This window comes from Oncorhynchus masou, chromosome 24 (assembly GCF_036934945.1).
Source record: "Oncorhynchus masou masou isolate Uvic2021 chromosome 24, UVic_Omas_1.1, whole genome shotgun sequence".
NCBI classification, from domain to species: domain Eukaryota; kingdom Metazoa; phylum Chordata; class Actinopteri; order Salmoniformes; family Salmonidae; genus Oncorhynchus; species Oncorhynchus masou.
The window spans coordinates 104748312-104761292 of record NC_088235.1 but is presented as its reverse complement, the minus strand read 5'-3'; the positions used below and the strand labels follow the sequence as shown (position 1 = coordinate 104761292).

The window sequence follows — 12981 nt, the reverse complement described above, 5'->3', positions numbered from 1 at the left end:
CAGAATAGAAGAGAAACGATAACATATGTAGACCTAATAATTGATGTAAGATTGGTTTTGCATGCTCTGTTGCGTTGAAAGCTGCTTGACAGGTCTGACGACGAAATACTATCCGGAAAGAGCAGTGGCGTGCATTAGACAACAGCGCGTGAGATGGGAGATGCACTGAATGAAATGTTGTAAGGGATATTCAACGTCAAATATTTATATTTTTTTGTGCTATTAGTTTATTAGGATGTCGGCGTCTGCTATATTCATCCTGGACCTTAAAGGAAAGGTAAGTTGAGACTTGACAGTCTACGTGGCACTGGCGGATAAGTTTATAGTTTGACATCGATTGGTCTTGCGTTGCTGTTGCGGTTTTAAGGAAGACTAGTTCGCATCGATCAACAGCGCCTGCATCTGCCAGCGTAGCGCAGAAATCCATGCGTAAAAGCGCACATAAGAAAATGAAAGAGCGGTAGGGCAGGCTATTGTAAAATTACATTTGTTTATCTTTTAATATTTACAACTAAATGTATTTGTTTCTCAGAATTCGTCACTAGCTATGTTTCCAATAGCTTGTGCAGTGATTTTTTTGTTGTCGACATTTATGAAAGTTCGCATAGAAAATAGATTCTACAATTGTCTGCGAAGGTGTTTCCATTGAACTATCTTGTGTCGATGAAAACAGCTGGACGTAATGACGTCACACCTAAAAAAAGAAATCGACAAAAAATGCAGTGGTTGATGTGTTTTGATTACCTATTTAGGCAAATTGCGCATGAATACATGGGCGACAGCCTGCATGCCCTCCATATCCGTTAACGTCTATCCATTCGCGAAAGCCAGAATGGATAGAATACAATAATGGACTATGGTGAGAGTTGCACTCTTTTAGATCTGAAATAATTGGATGGTGAAACTTGCCAACCAACCAGGAAATCGAGGCATAGCAATTCAGGCATTATTGAAAGTCAGGCAAATCCTTATCCTGCAAATACATGTTTTTTGTTTAAACAAAATATTTAGCAAGCAGTAGAAATGTAGAATTAAATGTGGAGTGGAGCTTATATACTAAACAAAAATATAAACACAACATGCAACAATTTCAAATATTTTACTGAGTTACAATTCATATAAGGAAATCAGTCAATTGAAATAAACGAATTAGACCCTAATCTATGGATTTCACATGACTGGGAATACAGATATGCATCTGTTGGTCACAGATGCCTTTAAAAAAAAGTAGGGGTGTGGATCAAAAAACCAGTCAGTGTCTGGTGTGACCACCATTTGCCTCATGCAGCGTGACTCATCTCCTTTGCATAGAGTTGATCAGGCTGTTGATTGTGGCCTGTGGAATGTTGTCCCACTTCTCTTCAATGACTGTGCGAAGTTGCTGGATATTGGTGGGAACTGGAACACGATGTCGTACATGTCGTTGTACACGTCAATCCAGAGCATCCCAAACATGCTCAATAGGTGACATGTCTGGTGAGAATGTAGGCCATGGAAGAACTGGGACATTTCTATTTCAGCTTCCAGGAATTGTGTACAGAACCTTGCGGCATGGGGCTGTGCTGAAACATGAAGTGATGGCGGCGAATGAATGGCGCGACAATGGGCCTCAGGATTTGATCACGGTTTCTCTGTGCATTCAAATTGCTGTCGATAAAATGCAATTGTGTCCGTTGTCCGTAGCTTATGCCTGCCCATACCATAACCCCACCACCACCATGGGACTCTCTGTTCCCAACATTGACATCAGCAAACCGCTCACCCACATGACGCCATGAACACTAGCTGCTGTCTGCCTGGTACAGTTGAAACTGTGATTAATCTGTGAAAAGTACACTTCTACAGCGTGCCAGTGGCCATCGAATGTGACTATTTACCCACAGCACTTGGTTACAACGCCGAAATGCAGTCAGGTCAAGTCCTTAGTGAGGACGATGAGCATGCAGACGAGCTTCCCAGAGAAGGTTTCTGACAATTTGTGCAGAAATTCTTTGGTTGTGGAAACCCAGTTTCATTAGCTGTCTGGGTGGCTGGTCTCAAAAAATCCCGCAGGTGAAGAAGACAGATGTGGAGGTCCTGGGATGGTCTGCAGTGTGAGGCCAGTTAGACATACTGCCAAATTCTCTAAAACAACTTTATGGTAGGGAAATTAACATTCAATTCTCTGGCATATTCCTGCAGTCAGCATGCCAATTGTACACACCCTCAAAACTTGAGACATCTGTGGAATTGTGCTGTGTGACAAAACTGCAGATTTTAGAGTTGCCCTTTATTGTCCCCAGCACACGGTGCACTTACGTAATGACCATGCTTAGTAAGCCTCTTGATATGCCACAACTGTCAGATGGATGGATTATCATGGAGAAAGAGAAACGCTCACTAACGGGGATGTAAACAAATGTGTGCACAAACTTTCAGAGAAATAAGCTTTTTGTGTGTGTGGACAATTTCTGGGATATTTTATTTCAGCTTATGAAACATGCAACCAACACTTGACACTTTTATATTTTTGTTCAATGACCAAAATCCACCCCATTTCAAACCCAGTTGATCTTTGGAAACATTTTTTCGCGACCTTGCTTTTGTCGAATACACCTGGGAAACCTGCCCTTGTAACGGATGTGAAACGGCTAGCTTAGTTAGCGGTGCGCGCTAAATAGAGTTTAAATCAGTGACGTCACTTGCTCTGAGACCTTGAAGTAGTAGTTCCCTCTGCAAGGGCCGCGGCTTTTGTGGAGCGATGGGTAACGATGCTTCGAGGGTGACTGTTGTTGATGTGTGCAGATGTTCGCGCCCGGGTATGGGCGAGGGGACGGTCTAAAGTTATACTGTTACACCCTCATACCACAGTAGGCATTGACCACATAGGTATTCCACTTTGTGATCGGATCAATTATATATTTCACGTTTGTTGCCAGAGAAATAGCAATCTACTCCAAGGATCTCTGAACCCCAGATGGTTTATATGTGCCGCTTCTAAACTTGGAAATAATTTATTGTCAAATTATAGCGCATTCACATACAACCATTCACAGAAGACGATGGACTGTTGTCGGGCAGGTTACAGTGTAGCAGCTGTGCAGTCAGTAGTCCGAAAATTTGAGTTTCTATTGGACAAATGTAGGTAGGTCCCTCCCCGTTTCGTACCGTTTGGATCTGTTTGGTTCGTAGTGAAGACATCGCTGAGGTGTATTCATTACGCCGAATCTGTTGCAAAACGTTTCAGTTGGACAAATTCCGGTCGGTAACCTCCTCGTTTCTTTTGAAAGACCTAATGAATATGGCTCCGGTGTTGTGAATAGAAACATTCCTGGTCAAACTTGTTCTGCAACACCAAAGTGCCCCATGCCTATTCAATATTAGGCTTTACCTGACAGACTGGTCCGGCAACCTTTTCTCTTGTTCTGTGCTCATATTTCTTATTAGACTTACAGAATGTTTACAAAGTTGCTAACTGTGTAATTTACTAACATATATATAATTAACATGCAATAATAGCCTACATTCATTTGTTTGCATACAAACAAACCATTAATAAAGTCTGGAGTACCTGGTCAAATCAAGCCAGCTCAGACAGCAGGGCTGCATTCAGTACTGGGCGGCAGGGTAGCCTAGTGGTTAGAGTGTTGGACTAGTAACCAGAATATTGTGAGTTCAAACCCCTGAGCTGACAAGGTACAAATCTGTCGTTCTGCCCCTGAACAGGCAGTTAACCCACTGTTCCCAGGCTGTCATTGAAAATAAGAATTTGATCTTAACTGACTTGCCTGGTAAAATAAAAAGTCTGTTTTTATGTTCTGGAACGTTCAACTGAACGTAAACGGTTGGGTTGTTGGACACAGTCAGCATGGCCACTGCCCTTTAAATAAGTCACTCATTGCTTCAAGGCACACTGAGGCACACTGCACCACACCCACCAAATAGGAGAAAACATACCTCAAAGTCTGTTCAAACTTACAAGAATGTTTTGGAGAAACATTCAGCACAAACCATTCCATAGCGTAGGAAACATTCAGGCGAACTGAACGCACCTCAGAGTATAGTCGAATCACACCAAACCTGACTTTCCTTATTTGGATGGTCATGTTAATAATATTGTAGAGAAAGAACAAAAGGCCCCACCAGTGCCTGGAGGTGTCAGGGGGAAAGATTACCATCTCATAGGCCCTTGCCTGCATCCCTGATAGTGCTGATTATAAAGCCTTTCTCTCCTCGCCCTGGGAGCAATCCAATACCCCTGACCCAGGCTGGGCTGCAGTGAAAGCCCCAGCTGCTCCCTGGCTGGAGGGCAGACAGACATGCTTCCAATGTAGCTGTTTCATTGGTTGTCTGTCTCTTGGAGACTAGAGTGGCTGTATACAGGCAGTGTATCAGCACACTGGTTGTCTGTCTCTTGGAGACTAGAGTGGCTGTATACAGGCAGTGTATCAGCACACTGGTTGTCTGTCTCTTGGAGACTAGAGTGGCTGTATACAGGCAGTGTATCAGCACACTGGTTTGTGGTAGTGAGATGTTATGAATGTAGCTTTATGCTGTTCAAGTGAATGTTTCAAAATCTCTGTCTTTGAAATATATTGTTATGCTAATAAATGCCTGCTTAGTTTTGTACTCTGACTTCACTTGAAAGTTAAATGGCCACCAGCACACTGATGAATTCTCCCCAGCTCTTTAATTGAGCAAATTTAAACAGTGGGAGCATTCATCAGGGTGCAGTGTCTATTCTTTACTTTGTGTACCCTGCACCTGCAATTCTGGATGAGTGTACACTACTTTTAAAGTGTACATTTTCTGTGTCAATATGTGTGAAACTACACGATGTATAGATACTGTAGATCTTTCAGGATTAAATATTGAGTGCCATGTGTGCTTGATTGTCAAACCCTGTCCTTCTCAGAGGTAAAAGGCAAGTTTTTTGGAGACCCTCTGGGAGCTTGATAGATGCTCCATGATTATTACCTCCAAATGACTGAGCTAGTTTTCTCAAACGGCACCCTATTCATTATGTAGACTCTGGTCAGAAGTAGTGAGTCACATAGGAGTGCCCTTTGAGACTGACCTTAAGCGATCGCTAGTCTGTTTATCTTAATTGAGATGTGCTGTCAGCCTCTGAAGAGCATACAGACAGTAGTGCATATCGATTGTAAACAATGCCTCATTAACAATGACCAGTATCCTGTTACTAAACAATCTTCCCCTGGCAGAATTGTCCTATAGTTAAGGGGATGTGTGTGTGAAGCAGGCCTAAGGGCCCTCATTACAGCCAGACAGTGTGTTTTACCATTTGTCAGCCAACAGTGGGACTGAAGGTGAACCAAGCTTGATTTCAGCTTCCCAGACATGTCTCTCGTTCAATCTCAAACGGTAACAGCATCACTGCAGCAGTCTCTCAGATCTGTTTCACTGTAGCAGGAGTCGCTGCCTAACTCTTAAGAGTTGCTGTGTGTCTGTAGGTTCACATTTAAAGTTAGCAGAATAGTCTCACGCCACCAGACCAACATCCTATAATGGCTGGAGTCTAGGCTAGCATAACACAAATGTAATGTTTCAGAGAAACTGTGCAAAGGGGATTTTCAGGGGAATAAAAGAGGTCACAGATAGTCAATTTGGTTTAATTACAAGTTGCAACAGGGAGAATGATCTGTAAACAACAGCCCGAGAAGATAGGAAGACCACATCAGAGGCTACAGAATCATAGCTACATTAGTGTGGCGTCAAACTTTAACCACGTAAGTCAACACTGGCAGACATTTGATACTGGCAGTTAAACAGATACTGGCAGTAGAACATCAGTACTTAGTTCCAGTAAATCAAATACGAAAGGAAATGATCAAACAATTCCCCATTAAAGTGGTTTAATGAAAAACAAAAAGGTGGCTGGAGTGAGGTTTGCTAGCTCATGATGACTGCAGAAAGTGTCTGGGGATTTAAACATGGAATGAGGAACTTTCCATGGCATGTTCTGATACATGCGTTTGATTAACACAGAGTTGATGAAGGGACAGTGACAATGGGTTTGAACAATATTTGTACTTTTTAATTTCCTTGAACCTTCATGGCAGTTTACTGTACATTTTAATCAGAAGCCAAACATTTTATTTTTAATTCTCAAAATGGTATTAGTTTAACACTGACATTTACCTCTACATTCTTAACAGTCAGGTAGCTTTGGTGTTTCCTTGCATGTGCGTCAAGACTCCTCTTTAAATGCAACAAGCTTTGAACTATCTGTCGGTCTGTTTGGGATTCCACCATCCTTTTATAGCTAAAGAAAGAGGAAGAGCCTGTCCACATCCTTTCACTGTGTGAGGAGTATCCTGTGTGACAGAGGGCCCTCTTCAGTGCAGACCTGGGAAGAACATTGTATTTAATATGAAAATACCAACTTTTCAAATACTCAAGGAAGTCAACTAAAAAGGCAACTATTTTCTTTGATATTCAAATACAGAAAAACATAATATTTGAAAAGGTATTTGAATATATGCAAGTTATTTGAAACCCCCAAAATATGTATTGATTGCTGCCAAATATTTGAAGAATCAAAAACTACACATGTTGAGTTCAAATATATGATCATAAACCAAGGTAGATGGCAAATAATGGTTTATTCAGAATACAAACTATCCCTTTATAGATTGTATAGTGTTTGTTTGAAACAAGAACACTTACCCTCAGATCGACAAGGAGGTTTGAAGTTGTTTTTGCTAAGCATCCAACTTGCTATTTGCAAATGGATTTGTTCAAATATAAAATACCTGCAGTATTTTCAAGTATCATAAAATGAATTGCAGCTTTTTCTACCTTTCCAGTGGCATGTTGAAAGATTCATACAGTAGTTGAGCATCACAACTTGTTTGTAAAAAATATAATTGGTTTGAATTGATTATGTACACCTGGAGCAAAATGTTCAGATAGAAATGTATTGTGTAGATCAAATATGACTTTCAGATAGATTGGAATAGTATAGTAGATTGTGTGTGCTCTATTCATTCTGTTTCTATCTTCAACATGCAGTTCCAGAAACAGCCCTGCTAAAAATGGAAGGCAACCAATCCAATAGTTTCTGAAAAGTAGTCACTTCCTAACATCTGTATTCACATATTTGTTTCAAGTCGTTGCTTTCTCAGATCTGTATTCAAATAGTTTAAACATATAAACTCAGGAAAAAAAACTCACTGTCAACTGCGTTTATTTTCAGCAAACTTAACACGTGTAAATATTTGTATGAACATAACAAGATTTAACAACTGAGACATAAACTGAACAAGTTCCACAGACATGTGACTAACATAAATGGAATAATGTGTCCCTGAACAAAGGGTTTGTCAAAATCAAGAGTAACAGTCAGTATCTGGTGTGGCCACCAGCTGCATTAAGTACTGCTGTGCATCTCCTTCATGGACTGCATCATATTTGCCAGTTCTTGCTGTGAGATGTTACCCCACTCTTCCACCAAGGCACCTGCAAGTTTCCAGACATTTCTGGTGGGAATGGCCCTCGCCCTCACCCTCCGATCTAACAGGTCCCAGACATGCTCAATGGGATTGTGATCCGGGCTCTTCGCTGGCCATTGCAGAACACTGACATTCCTGTCTTGCAGGAAATCATGCACAGAATGAGCAGTATGGCTACTAGTGGCATTGTCATGATTTTTTAATATTGTTTATTTATTTTACCTTTATTTACCTAGGCAAGTCAGTTAAGAACAAATTCTTATTTTCAATGACGGCCTAGGAACAGTGGGTTAACTGCCTGTTCAGGGGCAGAACGACAGATTTGTACCTTGTCAGCTCGGGGGTTTAACCTTCCGGTTAGTCCAACGCTCTAACCACTAGGCTACCCTGCCGCCCCAAATGATGGAGGGTCATGTCAGGATGAGCCTGCAGGAAGGCTACCACATGAGGGAGGATGATGTCTTCCCTGTAACACACAGCGTTGAGATTGCCTGCAATGACAACTATCTCAGTCCGATGATGCTGTGACATACCGCCCCAGACCATGACGGAGCCTCCACCTCTAAATCGATCCCGTTCCAGAGTACAGGCCTCGGTGTAGCGCTTATTCCTTCGACAATAAATGTGAATCCGACCATCACCCCTGGTGAGACAAATTCTTTGACTCGTCAGTGAAGAGCACTTTTTGCCAGTCCTGTCTGGTCCAGCGGTGGTGGGTTTGTGCCCAAAGGGGACGTTGTTGCCAATGATGTCTGGTGAGGACCTGCCTTACAACAGGCCTACAAGCCCTCAGTCTAGCCTCTCTCAGCCTATTGTGGACAGTCTGAGCACTGATGGAGCGATTGTAAGTTCCTGGTGTAACTCGGGCAGTTGTTGTTACCATCCTGTACCTGTCCCGCAGGTGTGATGTTCGGATGTACCGATCCTGTGCAAGTGTTGTTACACGTGGTCTGCCACTGCGAGGACGATCAGCTGTCCGTCCTGTCTCCCTGTAGTGCTGTCCTAGGCGTCTCACAGTACGGACATTGCAATTTATTGCCCTGGCCACATCTACATTTCTCATGCCTCCTTGCAACATGCCTAAGGCACGTTCACGCAGATGAGCAGGGACCCTGGGCATCTTTCTTTTGGTGTTTTTCAGAGTCAGTAGAAAGGCCTCTTTAGTGTCCTAAGTTTTCATAACTGTGACCTTAATTGCCTACCGTCTGTAAGCTGTTAGTGTCTTAACGACCGTTCCACAGGTGCATGTTCATTAATTGTTTATGGTTCATTGAACAAACATGGGACATAGTGTTAAACCCTTTACAATGAAGATCTGTGAAGTTATTTGGATCCTGGGTCCTGAAAAAGGGACGTTTATTTTTTTGCTGAGTTTAGTTACTTTCTTAGGTCTGTATTGAAATAGTTTTAAAAATAAGTTGTTTCTTGGGATCTGTATTCAAATAGTTCTGGTCACATCTTTTGTTTCTCCAGAAAAGCATAGCTAAACCTAGTTATCCCAGGTCTGCTTCAGTGTGTGAGATCCTTCAAGCATATGCTTTGATCTATCAGAGTGTGAGGGCTCCAGCCCAGCGACTCTCAATGCTGACTCATCTTGTTATTGGTGTTGAAATGAAAGGGTGTGTGCGAGTGTGTGAGTGAGAGTTCCCTCCGGTCACTCCAGTGTATCTTGTGGTGTGTGAGAGAGAGATATTTTTTTACACAATGCTGTCATTGGGCATTGTGATCCCAGATTAGTTGTCAGTTATTTTATGTTACTAAACAGAGGCCTCCCAGCAGAGGCTGTTGCTCCTTTCATTTACTGTACATCTTCCACAGCTTACTGCTGAGCCTTCACAACAAGGGGAAGGGCATATGCTCCATGTCTGATCTTTTTGAATTTCTTCTGTTGCATAACTGCCTCTATGGACTCCCTGGATAACAGTGAGAATTGCTGCCGACAGTGCTGAGTGAACTATCCTATCTAAATAAAGATGAATTGAATTGAAAATGAATTTCATTAATGTGTTACAATGCCCTCTGTGTCGTGTGGTTTCAGGTGTTGATATGCCATAACTATATGTGTGTGCAACACTTTACCCTATTTACAAATCTTCACCCTGTTATGTGTTTTCCCTGTAGGTGTTGATCAGTCGTAACTACATGGGAAACATGGACATGAATGAGGTCGACCACTTCATGCCCATTATGATGAGGATGGAGGAGGACGCAGACTCATCGCCCCTGGTGACACACGGCTCCGCCCACTTCCTGTGGATCAAACACAGAAACCTCTACTGTATCCTGTCCTGTTACTGCTCAGTCAGGCCTTCTTGGTTACCAAGCTTCTGTCTCTCTTACCATGCTCAGGACGACTGCTTGGTTACCAAGCTTCTGTCTCTCTTACCATGCTCAGGGCGACTGCTTGGTTACCAAGCTTCTGTCTCTCTTACCATTCTCAGGACGACTGCTTGGTTACCAAGCTTCTGTCTCTCTTACCATGCTCAGGACGACTGCTTGGTTACCAAGCTTCTGTCTCTCTTACCATGCTCAGGACGACTGCTTGGTTACCAAGCTTCTGTCTCTCTTACCATGCTCAGGGTGACTGCTTGGTTTTCCAAGCTTTAGTCTCTCTTACCATGCTCAGGACGACTGCTTGGTTACCAAGCTTCTGTCTCTCTTACCATGCTCAGGACGACTGCTTGGTTACCAAGCTTAAGTCTCTCTTACCATGCTCAGGACGACTGCTTGGTTACCAAGCTTCTGTCTCTCTTACCATGCTCAGGACGACTGCTTGGTTACCAAGCTTCTGTCTCTTTTACCATGCTCAGGACGACTGCTTGGTTACCAATCTTCTGTCTCTCTTACCATGCTCAGGACGACTGCTTGGTTACCAAGCTTCTGTCTCTTTTACCATGCTCAGGACGACTGCTTGGTTACCAAGCTTCTGTCTCTCTTACCATGCTCAGGACGACTGTCTCTGCTTCTGACACATCACACAATTCACAGTTCACACCCTCACTGCATGTCATTTATCTGTACATCTCATGTTATTCTGAACTGGAGGGAAATGCTGTGAAGAAATAATCTTATGAGTCAACCATCTCAGTGGTTGTAAAAGTTCCATGTGAAAAATATTTTAAAACAGCAGTGGCCCCATTACCTTTCTGTTCAACAGTTTTAGTACATTCTTAAGTTATTCTTCAGTGGTGGCAATGACCAAGAAGAATGCCAATGCAGCCCTGGTCTACTCCTTCCTCTACAAAATGGTGGAGGTGAGTGTGTGCTTTACTGATATACAGTCGTGGCCAAAAGTTTTGAGAATGACACAAATATGAATTTTCACAAAGTGCTGCCTCAGTTTGTATGATGGCAATTTGCATATACTCCAGGATGTTATGAAGAGTGATCAATTTAATTGCAAAGTCCCTCTTTGCCATGCAATGAACTGAATCCCAAAAAACATTTCAAATCAAATCAAATTTTATTTGTCACATACACATGGTTTGCAGATGTTAATGCGAGTGTAGCGAAATGCTTGTGCTTCTAGTTCCGACAATGCAGTAATAACCAACAAGTAATCTAACTAACAATTCCAAAACTACTGTCTTATACACACAAGTGTAAGGGGATAAAGAATATGTACATAAAGATATATGAATGAGTGATGGTACAGAGCAGCATAGGCAAGATACAGTAGATGGTATCGAGTACAGTATATACATATGAGATGAGTATGTAAACAAAGTGGCATAGTTAAAGTGGCTAGTGATACATGTATTACATAAGGATGCAGTAGATGATAGAGTACAGTATATACGTATACATATGAGATGAATAATGTAGGGTATGTAAACATTATATTAGGTAGCATTGTTTAAAGTGGCTAGTGATATATTTTACATAATTTCCCATCAATTCCCATTATTAAAGTGGCTGGAGTTGAGTCAGTGTGTTGGCAGCAGCCACTCAATGTTAGTGGTTGCTGTTTAACAGTCTGATGGCCTTGAGATAGAAGCTGTTTTTCAGTCTCTCGGTCCCAGCTTTGATGCACCTGTACTGACCTCGCCTTCTGGATGATAGCGGGGTGAACAGGCAGTGGCTCGGGTGGTTGTTGTCCTTGATGATCTTTATGGCCTTCCTGTAACATCGGGTGGTGTAGGTGTCCTGGAGGGCAGGTAGTTTGCCCCCGGTGATGCGTTGTGCAGACCTCACTACCCTCTGGAGAGCCTTACGGTTGTGGGCAGAGCAGTTGCCGTACCAGGCGGTGATACAGCCCGCCAGGATGCTCTCGATTGTGCATCTGTAGAAGTTTGTGAGTGCTTTTGGTGACAAGCCGAATTTCTTCAGCCTCCTGAGGTTGAAGAGGCGCTACTGCGCCTTCTTCACGATTCTGTCTGTGTGGGTGGACCAATTCAGTTTGTCTGTGATGTATATGCCGAGGAACTTAAAACTTACTACCCTCTCCACTACTGTTCCATCGATGTGGATAGGGGGGTGTTCCCTCTACTGTTTCCTAAAGTCCACAATCATCTCCTTAGTTTTGTTGACGTTGAGTGTGAGGTTATTTTCCTGACACCACACTCCGAGGGCCCTCACCTCCTCCCTGTAGGCCGTCTCGTCGTTGTTAGTAATCAAGCCTACCACTGTTGTGTCGTCCGCAAACTTGATGATTGAGTTGGAGGCGTGTGTGGCCACGCAGTCGTGGGTGAACAGGGAGTACAGGAGAGGACTCAGAACGCACCCTTGTGGGGCCCCAGTGTTGAGGATCAGCGGGGTGGAGATGTTGTTGCCTACCCTCACCACCTGGGGGCGGCCCATCAGGAAGTCCAGTACCCAGTTGCACAGGGCGGGGTCGAGACCCAGGGTCTCGAGCTTGATGACGAGCTTGGAGGGTACTATGGTGTTAAATGCCGAGCTGTAGTCGATGAACAGCATTCTCGCATAGGTATTCCTCTTGTCCAGATGGGTTAGGGCAGTGTGCAGTGTGGTTGAGATTGCATCGTCTGTGGACCTATTTGGGCGGTAAGCAAATTGGAGTGGGTCTAGGGTGTCAGGTAGGGTGGAGGTGATATGGTCCTTGACTAGTCTCTCAAAGGACTTCATGATGACGGAAGTGAGTGCTACGGGGCGGTAGTCGTTTAGCTCAGTTACCTTAGCTTTCTTGGGAACAGGAACAATGGTGGCCCACTTGAAGCATGTGGGTACAGCAGACTGAGATAGGGATCGATTGAATATGTCCGTAAACACACCAGCCAGCTGGTCTCCGCATGCTCTGAAGGCGCGGCTGGGGATGCCGTCTGGGCCTGCTTCCTTGCGAGGGCCAGATGTTTAAATGTTTTACTCACCTCGGCTGCAGTGAAGGAGAGTCTGCATGTTTTCGTTGCAGGCCGTGTCAGTGGTACTGTATTGTCCTCAAAGCGGGCAAAAAAGTTATTTAGTCTGCCTGGGAGCAAGACATCCTGGTCCGTGATGGGGCTGGTTTTCTTTTTGTAATCCGTGATTGACTGTAGACCCTGCCACATACCTCGTGTCTGAGCCGTTGAATTGA

General features: G+C 43.4%; 1 protein-coding gene across 1 annotated transcript in view; it reads left to right on the top strand.

Moving 5' to 3' along the window:
- The first annotated feature begins 101 nt into the window (after window positions 1-101).
- Window positions 102-12981, top strand: part of LOC135513181 (AP-1 complex subunit mu-2-like) — a 44906-nt gene continuing 32026 nt past the window's right edge. The window contains exons 1-3 of the mRNA XM_064935971.1: window positions 102-277; window positions 9573-9729; window positions 10638-10705. Of these exons, the coding sequence (XP_064792043.1) occupies window positions 236-277; window positions 9573-9729; window positions 10638-10705 (267 nt within the window). The 5' untranslated portion in view covers window positions 102-235. The remainder of the gene's footprint in view (window positions 278-9572; window positions 9730-10637; window positions 10706-12981) is intronic.